The sequence below is a fragment of the Glycine max genome, chromosome 6 (assembly GCF_000004515.6).
Source record: "Glycine max cultivar Williams 82 chromosome 6, Glycine_max_v4.0, whole genome shotgun sequence".
Classification (NCBI taxonomy): domain Eukaryota; kingdom Viridiplantae; phylum Streptophyta; class Magnoliopsida; order Fabales; family Fabaceae; genus Glycine; species Glycine max.
The window spans coordinates 27,147,868-27,164,153 of NC_038242.2; the positions used below are offsets into that span (position 1 = coordinate 27,147,868).

General features: G+C 43.5%; 1 protein-coding gene across 1 annotated transcript; it reads right to left on the reverse strand.

The window, feature by feature from the left end:
* Positions 1 to 13,065: 13,065 nt before the first annotated feature.
* On the reverse strand, positions 13,066 to 15,800 carry LOC102664307 (uncharacterized). Its single transcript, XM_006582546.1, has 7 exons — positions 15,756 to 15,800; positions 15,447 to 15,591; positions 15,165 to 15,356; positions 14,687 to 14,945; positions 13,740 to 14,313; positions 13,341 to 13,655; positions 13,066 to 13,266 (listed from the first exon to the last, which is right to left on the reverse strand). Exons 1-7 carry the CDS (start codon positions 15,798 to 15,800, stop codon positions 13,066 to 13,068), a joined length of 1,731 nt encoding a protein of 576 aa, XP_006582609.1.
* Positions 15,801 to 16,286: the final 486 nt, after the last annotated feature.

Consider the following 16,286-nt stretch of genomic DNA (forward strand, 5'->3'; position numbering starts at 1 on the left):
ATGTCCGCTCCTTGGCCTTTTTCCATGTGGGGAATAGATGTCATTGGGGCCATCGAACCCAAAGCGTCGAATGGTCACCGCGTCATTCTTGTGGCGATAGATTACTTCACCAAATGGGTAGAAGCAGCTTCTTATACTAATGTCACGAGGAGCGTAGTAGTCAGATTCATTAAGAGGGAGCTGATTTGTCGATACGGACTCCCTAGGAAGATCATTACTGACAATGGCACCAATCTGAACAACAAGATGATGTAGGAAATGTGCGAGGATTTCAAGATCCAGCATCATAACTCCACCCCTTATCGGCCAAAGATGAATGGGGCCGTAGAGGCTGCGAATAAAAATATTAAGAAGATTGTTCAGAAGATGACAGTGTCATACAAAGATTGGCATGAGATGTTGCCTTTCGCCCTGTACGGATATAGAACCTCAGTACGAACTTCTACTGGGGCAACGCCGTATTCCTTGGTTTATGGGATGGAAGCAGTACTCCCATTTGAGGTAGAGGTTCCTTCTCAGAGGATAATAGCGGAGTCAGGCCTAGAAGAATCAGAGTGGGCCCAAGCACGCTACGACCAACTCAATCTTATTGAAGGTAAGCGTTTGACAGCCATGAGCCATGGGCGTTTGTATCAACGAAGGATAAAGAACGCATTTGACAAGAAGGTACGCCCGCGTAAGTTCAACGAGGGGGACCTCCTGTTGAAGAAGATGTCCCACGCTGTTAAGGATAATCGAGGCAAGTGGGCCCCGAATTATGAAGGACCTTTCATGGTGAAAAGAGCTTTTTCTGGGGGTGCTCTGATACTCACCCACATGGATGGCGAGGAGTTGCCCTCGCCCGTGAACTCCGATGTAGTTAAACGATATTACGCTTGAAGTCTGGGGCAATCGAGAGGACCGTTGCATGTTTTTTATTTCTGAGTTTTTTCTCGTTCTTCTTGGTTTCCTCTAGGATTCCCATTCACTGTATTTGTCTCATTTCTTTGTAAAGAAAAAATGGGCGAGGTTTCAGTCCTCCCTTTGGTTTCAAACTTCGTGTTTTAATTTGTTATAACTTGAGCCCTCTTCGCTCGGTGTATGGGGTGCCCCAAACACTTATATAAAATTGAATCTAACCAGCCTTCACTAAAATAAAATCATCGCATTAGAAACATTCATACATGCACATGCACATGCATAGCTTGTGATAGCAAGGAGCAGAATCGTCTCAGGCCACGGTCAGAAGTCAAGACAAGTCAATGGCATAAATCGACCAAGGTAAGACGATGACCGGTCACGATTGGCCGCATATTGTTTGTCTCCTACTTGCAGGTACTTAGGGAGGGAGGCGAATGGAGGATAGGATCGCGACCGACCAATCGTCACCCCTTCCCGGCGCTGGGCCAGCGGAGAACGTCGCTGCAAGGCAGCCCAATATCCTTTGAATTCGCAGTATTTTACTACTATTGTTTGTTTTTTAAGTAATCGACGCCTAATTCTAACTTAAGTAGGTTCAAGTAGGCAAAACGCTAACCCATAAGAGGGAGGGGGGGGGGGCATGGTTAATGCACCCTTAAAAAAAAAAATTTGGCAGGTTAGCTCGCCTGGGCGAGCAACCCCTGCACTCAAAATATAAAAACGAGGGAGGGGAACGTTTTTGGGCTGCCCCATGTGTGATACCCTTCACCTAAGTAATATGAAAAATACTTGCAATAGTATGTATATATAGGAAAATATAAGGGGCATGAAATTCTTTGCAAAGGGTGAATGAATATTGAGGTCGCTTCCTAAATGAATGTATGATAGCACGAGATTCCCTTTTGAATGCAAGTATGTGCATAATGTAAATAGCTTGCCAATATGCGTAAGTGTGAGTGAAACAATGAAAGTTTGTATGGTATATATATTTCGAGTGTGTGTAGGTAGTTTGTGATAGCAAATGTTTAGGACATAGTTAAGTGTAAATTTTGACGCAATGCCTTGAGCGTGAGAATGTGTGTTCTTTTCAAATGCATATATGTGTATGACAACTAGAATGTGTTGGATGGCCTCTATGTTGATATAAATAGTAGGATATTCTACACATACGCATGTGCATAAATGTGTTACTTTAAACATGCGCATGAGTTCGTTCTAAACCGGAGGGATTAGCATGACGTTTTTTTTGCGTTAAGATAAGCCTCTAAATGTTTGTTCTCGCAGGAAATGGCCTCGAGGAAGCTTGCCTCAAAGAGATCTAGGAAGGATAAAGCGGCTGAAGGAACCAGTTCCGCTCCCGAATATGACAGCCACCGTTTTAGGAGTGCTGAGCACCAGCAGTGCTACGAGGCCATCAAGGGATGGTCATTCCTCCGGGAGCGACGCGTCCAGCTCAGGGACGACGAGTATACCGACTTCCAGGAGGAGATAGTTCGCCGGCGGTGGGCATCACTGGTTACCCCCATGGCCAAGTTAGACCCAGACATAGTCCTCGAATTTTATGCTAATGCTTGGCCTACAGAGGAGGGTGTGCGAGATATGCGAACCTGGGTGAGGGGTCAGTGGATCCCGTTCGATGCGGATGCTCTCAGCCAGTTCCTGGGATACCCTTTAGTGCTGGAAGAGGGCCATGAATGCGAGTATGGCCAGAGGAGGAACCGGTCCGATGGGTTCAATGAGGAGGCCATCGTCCAGTTGCTATGTATACCGGGGCAGGATTTTGCCCGGACTGCTGCTGGAAGATGGGTGCGGATCATGCGCACCAACATGACCACCTTGACTCAGATCTGGATGACTTTGCTTGTCAGCAACATCCAGCCCAGCGATCATAATTCCGACCTCCCCTACCGAAGTGTCAGCTGGTGTACGCCATCCTGACACGGATGAGCATTCACGTGGCTCAGTTAATCGCTGATGCCATCTATCTATTTGCAGATATGGCGCCTACCAAGCACCCTCTGGACCCGGATAAGTCCAACAGGGCCCTGGGATTTCCCGCTTTGATCACAGGACTCTGCCAGTCGTTCGGAGTCCCGTCGCACCTAACAAGGTGATTCGGTCGCCCGTCACCCGAGCTTTCATTGAGAAGTATTGCACACAGAGACAGGCCCAGGGAGATGCTCCGCAGGCCGCAGACGCACCGCCACCTCATCAGGCTGGCCCAGCTGGATCGTTTGATACGGAGCAGTATTTGCGGCATTTGGTTCGCCAGCAGGCGGCCAACCACCGGGCGCATGTACAGACCCATGATTGTCTTTACCAGTTGAGCCTCAGCCTGCAGAGCCAGGGTTTTACTTCTTTTCCGTGCCCTACTTCGGACCAGTTCAGGGAAGAGGTCGCATGGCCTGGAGATTGGCCTGAGGCCCGGGCAGGAGAGGCACCAGCAGAGGCTCGCGACGAGGCAGATGAGGCCCGCGAGGACGAGGAGATGACCGATTTACTTGATTTCTTAGGAGGGAGTGGGGCCACATGATTGGGAGATCCCTTGATCCATATTTCTTTTTATTTCCATTTTTCTTGTTATATATCATCTTATTTTTGTTTGACTAAGGGACTAACTTTTGTTTCATGTTGATTGACTTTTGTTTTGTACATACATATCGTTTGAGTTGTTACGTCGGTACTTGTTTCGTTGTTGTCAATAATGTTTGTTGAAATTCCGGAACCGTGTAGAGTTTTTCATTTAGGAACGTCGTCCTAAAAAATAAAATGAACCAAAAATCCTAATAAAAAGAAAGAAACGTTGTGAATAAAAGTCATGTTCGTAAAGAAAAGAAAAAGGTTTTTATTTATATATATGTGTAAAAGGAAAGTGTGTATAAAAGGATTCTTGTGTGTAAATGATGCGTGGAAAGCAATTTTTGTGTGTGTGAGCAATGAGTGTATATGAAGAAACTTTTGTATGAACCATAAGTGTGTGTTGGGAAAAATGAAAAAATCTTTGAACGTAAATAGGGTTTGTATATAGACCGTGTGACGTAAAGAGGAAGAGTTCCAATGCGTGTACAGAAAAAGTTTGTCATGTATAATAATGTAGATGTACAAAGGAAAGTTTTCCTCATAAAGGACCACAGGTGTATAATTTTGTGAATATATAAAAATGAAACAAAAAGGAAAAAGAAAGAAAGATCGCGAAGGTCGACATGTTATAGTTAAGAAGTATAAATCATTCGAAAAGAGCAAACGTATCTTCTGGAAACAAGGGACTGATGCTAAGAGTTTATTTTCCGGAATAAACCGAGATAAGAATGGATGAATTCATTGAACTGATGAAAGAACATAACTTGGAAACGTTGGGTCTGTCTGTGTAAATTCCCAACCGTAGTATCACAATGCCATAAACGGGATGCTTGAGTGCCCACCTGGCTGTAACCATGACTAATTTTGCACGTTGTTTTCAAATCATCATTGTCACGCATGCCTTATGGAATGATATGGAAGTTCGGCCCGAAATCGACACCTTGACACCCAAATTTGTTTCGCCCCAGATATCAAGATTGGGGTTCCCACAATAAAAGACCCCATTGAGACACAACCTTAGACCTTTTTGAACCTTGGTCTATAAAAAGGAATCCTCATCCTTTCCCCCGAAGCAAAGGACAGCGGAATCTCCTCAAGGGAGAGCGAATAGAATGCTAAAACCCGATTTCCCAAAGAAAGGGATGGGGAAGGAAAAGTGAAAAGGAAGAAAAGGAAGAAATGGAAAGAAAGAAAAAGAAAAAGATGAAAATAAAGAAAAGAACAGAAGAAAGGAAAGAAGGATTCTCGATCAAAGATCGAAAAGAAATAAAAAGGGAAAAGAGGTAGTTCTCGATCAATGAAAGAAAGAGAATGGGAGATCTTCATACCAGATAAATTTTCAGCAAGGTAAGGGACTGCCGGCAAAGGAAAACCCATTTTTGGTGTCACTTCCCTTCAGATTGCCATTCAAGGTCGTTCTCAACTGGCGATATCCCACCCCACCTGAACAAACAGGAAAAGACCGAAACACCCAGCTTCCTCTCCAAAAAACACTACCCTCGAGAAAATTCTATTGGTCCGTAATCGTACGTTTGATCTTTGATTCGATAGGAAGTCGTGTGAAAAATCAATTCATGGTGCCGTTATGGTTTGGGAATAGGATAAAACACTTGCCTGTGTGAGTTTTATACACAATGAGTGATTTATTTTCAGCTTAGCCCGATGTTTCCCCTGCATGTTCATTTAAAAGCTAAAAGTTGACATCCTGCCCTTCATTCTCGGTTACAAGGAAGATTACCCTAAGCACAAGTATATTGTTTCTCTAAGTTATGGTGCTCACGCGAATGATATATTTTTCTTTCAAAAAACATGTTTGCCTTTAGGAGGAAAAACCCGGTGGACCGTTCGGTCCTGCCAACAAACCACTTTTTTCGGAGCCCCATGAATGTCATTGCCTGGCGCTGTTCATGTGTCCTCCACCTTCGAGTTGGGAGCTATGCTTCATAATTGCCTAAGTGTGGACCGTCAAGTGCAATCCTCCATTCTCCACTTTTTTCGGAGCCCCATGAATCTCATTGCCTCACGCTGTTCATGTGTCCCCCACCTTCGAGATTGGAGCTATGCTTCATGATTGCCTAAGTGTGGACCCTCAAGTGCAATCCTCCATTCTCCACTTTTTTGGAGCCCCATGAATGTCATTGCCTAGCGCTGTTCATGTGTCCTCCACCTTCGAGTTTGGAGCTATGCTTCATGATTGCCTAAGTGTGGACCCTCAGGTGCAATCCTCCATTCTCCACTTTTTTTGGAGCCCCATGAATGTCATTGCCTGGCGCTGTTCATGTGTCCTCCACCTTCGAGTTTGGAGCTATGCATCATGATTGCCTAAGTGTGGACCCTCAAGTGCAATCCTCCATTCTCCACTTTTTTCGGAGCCCCACGAATGTCATTGCCTAGCGCTTTTCATGTGTCCTCCACCTTCGAGTTTGGAGCTATGCTTCATGATTGCCTAAGTGTGGACCCTCAAGTGCAATCCTCCATTCTCCACTTTTTTCGGAGCCCCATAAATGTCATACCCTAGCGCTGTTCATGTGTCCTCCACCTTCGAGTTTGGAGCTATGCTTCATGATTGCCTAAGTGTGGACCCTCAAGTGCAATCCTCCATTCTCCACTTTTTTCGGAGCCCCATAAATGTCATACCCTAGCGCTGTTCATGTGTCCTCCACCTTCGAGTTTGGAGCTATGCTTCATGATTGCCTAAGTGTGGACCCTCAGGTGCAATCCTCCATTCTCCACTTATTCGGAGCCGCATGAATGTCATTGCCTAGCGCTGTTCATGTGTCCTCCACATTCGAGTTTGGAGCTATGCTTCATGATTGCCTAAGTGTGGACCCTCAAGTGCAATCCACCATTCTCCACTTTTTTCGGAGCCCCATGAATGTCATTGCCTAGCGCTGTTCATGTGTCCTCCACCTTCGAGTTTGGAGCTATGCTTCATGATTGCCTAAGTGTGGACCCTCAAGTGCAATCCTCCATTCTCCACTTTTTTCGGAGCCCCATGAATGTCATTGCCTAGCGTTGTTCATGTGTCCTCCACCCTCGAGTTTGGAGGTATGCTTCATGATTACCTAAGTGTGGACCCTCAAGTGCAATCGTCCATTCTCCACTTATTCGGAGCCCCATGAATGTCATTGCCTAGCGCTGTTCATGTGTCCTCCAACTTCGAGTTTGGAGCTATGCTTCATGATTGCCTAAGTGTGGACCCTCAAGTGCAATCCTCGATTCTCCACTTTTTCCGGAGCCCCATGAATGTCATTGCCTAGCGCTGTTCATGTGTCCTCCTCTTTCGAGTTTGGAGCTATGCTTCATGATTGCCTAAGTGTGGACCCTCAAGTGCAATCCTCGATTCTCCACTTTTTCCGGAGCCCCATGAATGTCATTGCCTAGCGCTGTTCATGTGTCCTCCACCTTCGAGTTTGGAGCTATGCTTCATGATTGCCTAAGTGTGGACCCTCAGGTGCAATCCTCCATTCTCCACTTTTTTTGGAGCCCCATGAATGTCATTGCCTGGCGCTGTTCATGTGTCCTCCACCTTCGAGTTTGGAGCTATGCATCATGATTGCCTAAGTGTGGACCCTCAAGTGCAATCCTCCATTCTCCACTTTTTTCGGAGCCCCACGAATGTCATTGCCTAGCGCTTTTCATGTGTCCTCCACCTTCGAGTTTGGAGCTATGCTTCATGATTGCCTAAGTGTGGACCCTCAAGTGCAATCCTCCATTCTCCACTTTTTTCGGAGCCCCATAAATGTCATACCCTAGCGCTGTTCATGTGTCCTCCACCTTCGAGTTTGGAGCTATGCTTCATGATTGCCTAAGTGTGGACCCTCAGGTGCAATCCTCCATTCTCCACTTATTCGGAGCCGCATGAATGTCATTGCCTAGCGCTGTTCATGTGTCCTCCACATTCGAGTTTGGAGCTATGCTTCATGATTGCCTAAGTGTGGACCCTCAAGTGCAATCCTCCATTCTCCACTTTTTTTCGGAGCCCCATGAATGTCATTGCCTAGCGCTGTTCATGTGTCCTCCACCTTCGAGTTTGGAGCTATGCTTCATGATTGCCTAAGTGTGGACCCTCAAGTGCAATCCTCCATTCTCCACTTTTTTCGGAGCCCCATGAATGTCATTGCCTAGCGTTGTTCATGTGTCCTCCACCTTCGAGTTTGGGGGTATGCTTCATGATTACCTAAGTGTGGACCCTCCAGTGCAATCGTCCATTCTCCACTTATTCGGAGCCCCATGAATGTCATTGCCTAGCGCTGTTCATGTGTCCTCCAACTTCGAGTTTGGAGCTATGTTTCATGATTTCCTAAGTGTGGACCCTCAAGTGCAATCCTCCCTTCTCCACTTTTTTCGGAGCCCCATGAATCTCATTGCCTAGCGCTGTTCATGTGTCCTCAACCTTCGAGTTTGGAGCTATGCTTCATGATTGCCTAAGTGTGGACCCTCAAGTGCAATCCACCATTCTCCACTTTTTTCGGAGCCCCATGAATGTCATTGCCTAGCGCTGTTCATGTGTCCTCCACCTTCGAGTTTGGAGCTATGCTTCATGATTGCCTAAGTGTGGACCCTCAAGTGCAATCCTCCATTCTCCACTTTTTTCGGAGCCCCATGAATGTCATTGCCTAGCGTTGTTCATGTGTCCTCCACCCTCGAGTTTGGAGGTATGCTTCATGATTACCTAAGTGTGGACCCTCAAGTGCAATCGTCCATTCTCCACTTATTCGGAGCCCCATGAATGTCATTGCCTAGCGCTGTTCATGTGTCCTCCAACTTCGAGTTTGGAGCTATGCTTCATGATTGCCTAAGTGTGGACCCTCAAGTGCAATCCTCGATTCTCCACTTTTTCCGGAGCCCCATGAATGTCATTGCCTAGCGCTGTTCATGTGTCCTCCTCTTTCGAGTTTGGAGCTATGCTTCATGATTGCCTAAGTGTGGACCCTCAAGTGCAATCTCCATTCTCCACTTTTTTCGGAGCCCCATGAATGTCATTGCCTAGCGCTGTTCATGTGTCCTCCTCTTTCGAGTTTGGAGCTATGCTTCATGATTGCCTAAGTGTGGACCCTCAAGTGCAATCTCCATTCTCCACTTTTTTTGGAGCCCCATGAATGTCATTGCCTAGCGCTGTTCATGTGTCCTCCACCTTCGAGTTTGGAGCTATGCTTCATGATTGCCTAAGTGTGGACCCTCAAGTGCAATCCTCCATTCTCCAATTTTTTGGGAGCCCCATGAAAGTCATTGCCTAGCGCTGTTCATGTGTCCTCCACCTTCGAGTTTGGAGCTATGCTTCATGATTGCCTAAGTGTGGACCCTCAAGTGCAATCCTCCATTCTCCACTTTTTTCGGAGCCCCATGAATCTCATTGCCTAGCGCTGTTCATGTGTCCTCCACCTTCGAGTTTGGAGCTATGCTTCATGATTGCCTAAGTGTGGACCCTCAAGTGCAATCCTCCATTCTTCACTTTTTTCGGAGCCCCATGAATGTCATTGCCTAGCGCTGTTCATGTGTCCTCCACCTTTGAGTTTGGAGCTATGCTTCATGATTGCCTAAGTGTGGACCCTCAAGTGCAATCCTCCATTCTCCAATTTTTTGGGAGCCCCATGAAAGTCATTGCCTAGCGCTGTTCATGTGTCCTCCACCTTCGAGTTTGGAGCTATGCTTCATGATTGCCTAAGTGTGGACCCTCATGTGCAATCCTCCATTCTCCACTTTTTTCGGAGCCCCATGAAAGTCATTGCCTAGCGCTGTTCATGTGTCCTCCACCTTCGAGTTTGGAGCTATGCTTCATGATTGCCTAAGTGTGGACCCTCAAGTGCAATCCTCCATTCTCCACGTTTTTCGGAGCCCGATGAATGTCATTGCCTAGCGCTGTTCATGTGTCCTCCACCTTTGAGTCTGGAGCCCCGCGAATGTCATTGCCTAGCGCTCTTCGCCAATTCTCCATTCTCCACCTTTATTTGGAGACCCATGAATGTCATTGCCTAGCGCTGTTCATGTGTCCTCCATTATCAAGCGCGGAGCCTCTGGTTACTGGGAAATATGTTTTTCTGTTATTTTCCGGATCGGTTCCTTCGCCAAACATGTGTATTTGTGTATATGTATATTATATTCGTTGTTCTTGTTGTTGTTTGTATTTTGTTTTGTGTTGTACAGCAAAAAAGAAGGAGTAGAGATGAGAATCGTCATCACGGAAAGGGCAGGACGGACGAAATCAGTGTCTTATCTTTGCTTTCCTCTTATCTCCGATGAGAGGTAAGTAAAGAGGGGCAACTGTCATACCCTAATTTCATCCGGGGATTATTATTTGATGATATACAACCTTTGATTGGCCGCTTCGAGATACTTGGCACCCTTTGTTGCACAATATGTGAGGTCCCGAGATGTGCCAAAAATCAAAAGGCAGTAGGCTTACGCGATCCGTGAAAATTCCGTAATATGACGGAAATCGAAAGGAGGTGTTTTTCACAATCCGTGGGTTTTCGTAACTTCTTCAAAAGCTAAAAAAGAGTAAATACATAATCGGTAAGGATTCGAACCTTGCGGAAGGAAAATAAATATCGTTATGAAATTTGTAAAGTTTCGTAATGTTACGGAAAAGGAATTACCAAAAAAGGTAAGGGGGTGCATTTAGTAAAAAAAGGGGGTACAAATAGCAATCAGGCCCACTTGTGCCTTCCAGATTCTTCCTCTAGAAGGCTGTTGCTTCTAGAGGAAGCAACCTTGCTCGCCTGGGCGAGCTGGGTGGAAAGCTCCTCCCCTATTTTGCTATAAATAGGGGGAGCAGTGAAGGGAGAAGGGGTTCAGCCTTCTTGGCACTTCTTATTCTCTCGAAATTGCTGAGGAAAATTATTTCCGTGAAGAAAATCCAAGCCAAGGCGCTTCCATAACGTTTCCGTAACGTTTCCGTGAGTAATTATGCGAAGATTCTCGACCAGTCTTCAACATTCATCGTTCGTTCTTCGTTTTCTTCAGTCTTCAACGGGTAAGTACCTCAAACCGAGCTTTTCAATTCATTCTATGTACCCGTGGTGGTCCACATTTTATTTCATGTATTTTTATTCTCGTTTTCATTCGCTTTTCTATACCCCCTTTTGACGTGCTTCAGTCATTTATTTAAGTCATTTGTCGCCTAATCTAAAAATAAAACAAATTTCCACCGATCGTTTGAATTGTATAATCCGTTAATTTCTGTTAAAATGAATTCTGACCGTTCGATCGTGCCGTAACCACGTCGGAAATCAAAAAAGAGGTAAAATAATAATATAATAATCGGAAAAAAACACCTTTTAGTAGAATAAAGCGAAAAATCAAATCGGACGTTTTCTCTTTGGGATTTCTCATTCTTAATTGAATTGACTAATAACTAAAGTGAAACTAAGGCTAAAATCAACTCGCCTAGTCAAGCTCGTCCACAAAAATAGGGTTTTGAAAGTTTATCATTTCAGTTTCTTACCAAGTAAAATGGATCATTTTTAAGGTCCAACGCCTTAAAATGATCACCTTTCAAGTAAAAAGAATCACTTGATTCACGCATAAGAAAGAACTTCGTAGGTCTGATTTCCTCTTCAATGGAGGGTACGTAGGAGCAAGAGTCTCGCTTTTGTCGACCTCAAAAAAATAAAAAGAAATAAAAGTTAAGGTAACACAATTTCCACAATTCTAAAAAATAGGTTGTTGTCCTTTGAGACAAATGTGAGAGGTGCAAATACCTTCCTCAAACGTAAATACAACTCCTGAACTTAGAATTTTCATTTTGACCGGTTTCCTTCGGTTTTCCCGACGTTTTCCACAAATAAACGTTGGTGGCGACTCCGCGCATCTTTCCTCCTTTGGAAAGCGCACCCGTGAGCCTCGCCCTCGCTCGCCCGCGAAGGGCACGTTGCGACAAGTGCATACATCCGTCGTTCATGATGCTTATGATGAGGGGAGCCCACGGGCCTGCAGGTGGCTTACGGGTAAGGCTCATATGACGGGGATCAAGGGAGCCCCGTATCGGAGATGTTTGGATACCCTGAGTGAGACTGATGTGTGCTGGATGCCCTATGGTGAGCACTAGGGAGTCAGGGCCTTTGACTTGATATCGTCGTACACCGGCCAGCTCAGATTGTGGTGTACGTTCGACCTAAGCGGGTTCTTCGACAGTTTGGCTACCTTCAGACGGTCCCCATGCCACCGGTTTGTGATTCTTTGACGGGTGATGATATAGATGACCGGTGGCTGCATTTTTCAGACCATTTGGTGCCTTTAGGGGAGCTCTGTGTAGTTCCTGTACAGGTGGCGCCAGACTACATGGAGTGGTTTTTTCGGATATCGCACCCATTCGTCACGTGGACCGAGGAAACTGTTGCGCTGAGACATCCGCCTCCCCCTCATCATGAGGAGTTCGTCGAGCCACCCATCCCCGAGGTTTCAGTCGCGACCGATCTCCCTACGCATTCAGTGGTAAGCATAACTTCTGTAGTTTTTCATAATTTAAATTTTTTTAAAATGTGATACTGACTTTGTTATTTTGATTGTGACAGGTTCACTGCGAAGGATGTTAGGGGATGGTTCAGGATTTAGGAGCGATTGCTGAGGATTTGGAGCGGGTCATCAACCTCGGGATGGTCATTGAGGGCACTGACTTACATGACATCATGACTCGTTGTCTGAGGAGAGCTAGAGGTGACGCTGCAGATGGAAGTCTTAGGCCGCGCCAGAGACGCCGCATAGATTAGGATTTATATTTTTATTGTACTTGAATTATTAATTTTTGTATTTGTTTATGTATGTCATAAAACACATTTACTTACATCATTTATGATTTTTGTTTGTCTCTCTATAAATATATGGTTTGAAATTTAAATATAAACCACACACATGAGTCACATTTATAATGGTATTTGAATATATAAAATAAAGAAGATAAAATAATTTGTAATTTAAATGTTAAAATTTATAACTATTCTGAAATTATATATTTTAACCATATATATATGTACAGTAAAGAATAAAAAAAATTGGTTTTGTGCCTTTTAGAAACATGCCTAAGTACCCCTGTTCGGGCTTTTTTTTAAATTATGTGGGAGCCGCTTGAGACTGTCTAGGGCTGCTATTTGGCATATTTGCACGTCAAGGAACCCAAAAAAAAAAATAAAAGCAGTGCCCCGTTCCATTGAATCGCACCTCAAACGGAGGCACCAAAAATAAAAAAAGTTGGTTTTCGGCCTATTAGAAACATATAACTAGCATTCAGTTCAACACAAATATAACAATTTGACACACTAACACTTGTTCACGGAACAATTCATTAATTACATGAACATAAATCCAATGTACATATAGATACATAAATATTACAAGTTCAGTGTCCGCTTAGGTCTACATGCGTTTTATTAATTGTTATTAGGCTTAAGTATTGCAGCATTCTACCTACATATTCAGTTGGCCATTGTTTTGCCTCCGGATACGCATTGCTTGACCACAACAACGCGATAGGCGGTAAGGGACAACGATCTTTCAGATAAACCTGTTGTAAGTGAAATTACAATAATAAGTTAAACAAACAAACCAACACATTCAATAATTGAAATTATTTGAGTAAACAAATTTTCAATGGACCTGAACAAAATGACTAGTAAACACATGACCGACGCATATTATGCGGTGCGCAGCAGAATCGGCCGGTGGTCGACTTCTGAGAGGAAAAAATGTGAAGCTCTGTTGTCGTGACAATGATACAAGGATTACATTATATCTTGACGCAATTACATATCCCATATCCGTTATATCCATCCATTTGTCCATACTAACCTAAATCACATAACAAATACACGTGTCAGTCATGTAAACATTACTTATGTAAATAAAAAGCATAAAACACATACATTGGATAACCCATCCACGTGTAGGGACAACCTCAACTGTTCATATCTCTCCGTGCCACCAAAGATCTTTATGTAGTCTTGCGACCATTTGCCAAGTTCTTTAATCAATTCATTACGCATCATGGCCCAACACTTTTCTCCCATACCTAACAAAGTGGAAACTGACCGATATCCACAATTACCATCTGCTTTCACATCAACAACATCCTCAATGAAACCATGCATAAATGGCGGAAATTGATCCAACATGGGGATCATCCTTGCTGGCTTCGGTGGTGCAAAAGATGATGCTTTGTTGATCCTTGCCAAGTGTTGCTGTTTTGAACCGAATGATAAGCATCAACAAACTCCCAATAAGATAGATCACGCTTTGTTGATCTTTCGCTTCTTTTCAATTACCTTTTTTGGGGCACCTTTCGTCTTAACCTTTGTTGGAGGAGGACACATAGAGGTCTCATCGGGAAACGCAAATTCTCGGAGTTTACTCTTGAAAGTAACTTTCCCGCAAACATCAAGTTCCTCAAATCTTTTATGTATTCTATTAATCTCTTCCTTGATTCTCACTTCGGCATCACATAGCCCCTGGTCTGAAAAATTAAGTCTCCTCCAGTACATATGGACTGCATCCAGTGGGATGCTGCCACCCTCATACCTTTGTTGCTCGCATGCACAAGGAAGACCTAGCGTGGTTCTCAAGACACACCCACAAGAAGACAGATTGTCTTTCAATTGATGTACACGCTCAAACTCAACCGAAATTTCATTTAAAGCGTTCCTTGACACCATTCCCAGAAGCCTCTTGTATAAGGTTTTCTTAAAAACATGACCAACGACATGCGTACTTGTTTCAAATGATGCTCTAATTTCAGTGTGCTGCAACATCATCATGTTTTTCATTGCATCCCAAACACTACAGAGGTCTCCAACGCTATTCTGTAATATCCTTTTCAAAGACCAATGAGCAGATTTAACCCTACATTTAAAACACACAACAGAGAAGACAAATTAATAACAATAATGTTCCAAACAATCATTAAAAGAAACTTGACTAAAATAATAAAACATTTAAATACCTATTTGTTGTTGTGTTGCCTAGGTGCATCACCTTATTCATCCAGGCCAAGATAAATTTCTCCTTGTGTGGGACAATCCATGTCTCACATACGTAGTCAATGAACATTGGCCACGAGGAACATGCTACTTGAAACCTTTGAAGGTGCTCAGGGAACTCCTGTTCCGAAGGACAATCTACCAGGTTACCCCAGCTATCCATTACATAGTCCCAAGCATTCTTCTAACCAACTAGCGATTTACATTTTTCCTTCACATTCTTGTCTATGTGAAACCTGCACAACAAATTCTTACACTCCGGAAACACAACTTTCACAACATTCATCAGGGCTAGGTCTCTGTCTGTGACAATAACAACAGGAAGGCGATCGTTTCTTAAAAAAAGGCCTCGAAACCGTTCCAATGCCCATACAAGATTGTTCACGCGCTCACCCTCCAGATAAGCAAACCCAGCAGAGAAAGTCATTCCGGTTGGTGTCACCCCCACAATGTCAAGCAATGGGAGCCTGTACCTATTTGTTTTGTAGGTACTGTCTATCAAAAAAACAAGATGACATGCGTTACATAACTTAACTGCTTCTGGGTGACACCAAAACAAATCACGCACCACATCTTCATCCTTTAATCTATGCCAATGAATGTATTGGTCACGTTCAAGGAGCCTCATTAGGTGTTGCATTTCATTGTCATCTCCTCTGATTGAAGAACGATATGCACTTCTTGCATTGTAGATTTGTTTGATTGTGGTGCAACTGTTGCTGTTGTGCTCCTTCAACGTTAGCAGGATGTTTCTTGGTTTCAGATTCAACTTCGTCATATCAGCAATGATATTCTTCTCATCATCTGTCAATCTCCCAGCATATGGATGTCCAACTAAGGTCTTCGCCAATTCATGGTTGTGAATCCCACATATCAGCTTCACCGCCCAACCTTCACCTCCATGCACTGGTTTTCCACAAATCTTAAATGGACAACAACATTTTCTAGTACGTGTGTCTCTTCTAACATATTCTTTCTTTCTACCCTTGTACTAACCGCTCCTTTCACACCCAATTAACACAAAGGAAGTTCTTCCTCTGCTGCCAGTATATGTATCAGACCTCATAATTACTGCAACGAAACCATTTTCATGGGCAACCGTTCGAGCCCACTTCAAAACATCTTCTCGGGTTGCAAAGACCTAGGACACAACCACAACATATTAATTTTTACACAAATCATACATTAGACCAAACAATTAAAACTGATCGACATGATTACCTGAGAAGTATTAAAAGCATCTGAACAATCAACATGTGCTTCATTCACACCACAATCTTCTTCATCTTGAAAATCCATATCAACTTCTTCGGACATCACACTGTAATATGCCCATTGATCTTCGTCCATCTTAATTCAAAGTATAACTATCACCTGATTCAGCATTCAACTAAATAATTTGAACAATATAGCAACCCAAAAAAATTTACAAACTATGAATATCAAACTAATTCAACATTTGACAACCTCACACAAATATTTAATCTACATATACATAACCAAATTCAACTTTTAATTACATAATTTCAAAATTATAACCTACAAAGCTCATTTAACCAAAAAATACTTCAACCTAGACAAAAAAATCAACAATTCAACCAACAAATATATTTTTATGTTTCACATAAATTACAAATAGAATTAACCAAAATAACATTCAAAATAATCTTAAAACAAAAAAATCATAAAACGAATTACTCCACGGAAGAAGCATTCTTCCACTGTTGATATCACAACTGCGGAAGACTGTTTCTTCCGTGAGTGCTCGTGGAAAATGTCTTCCGTGAGTCTCCACGGAAGAAGCCGTCTTCCGCAATTGCAATGTCAACAGCGGAA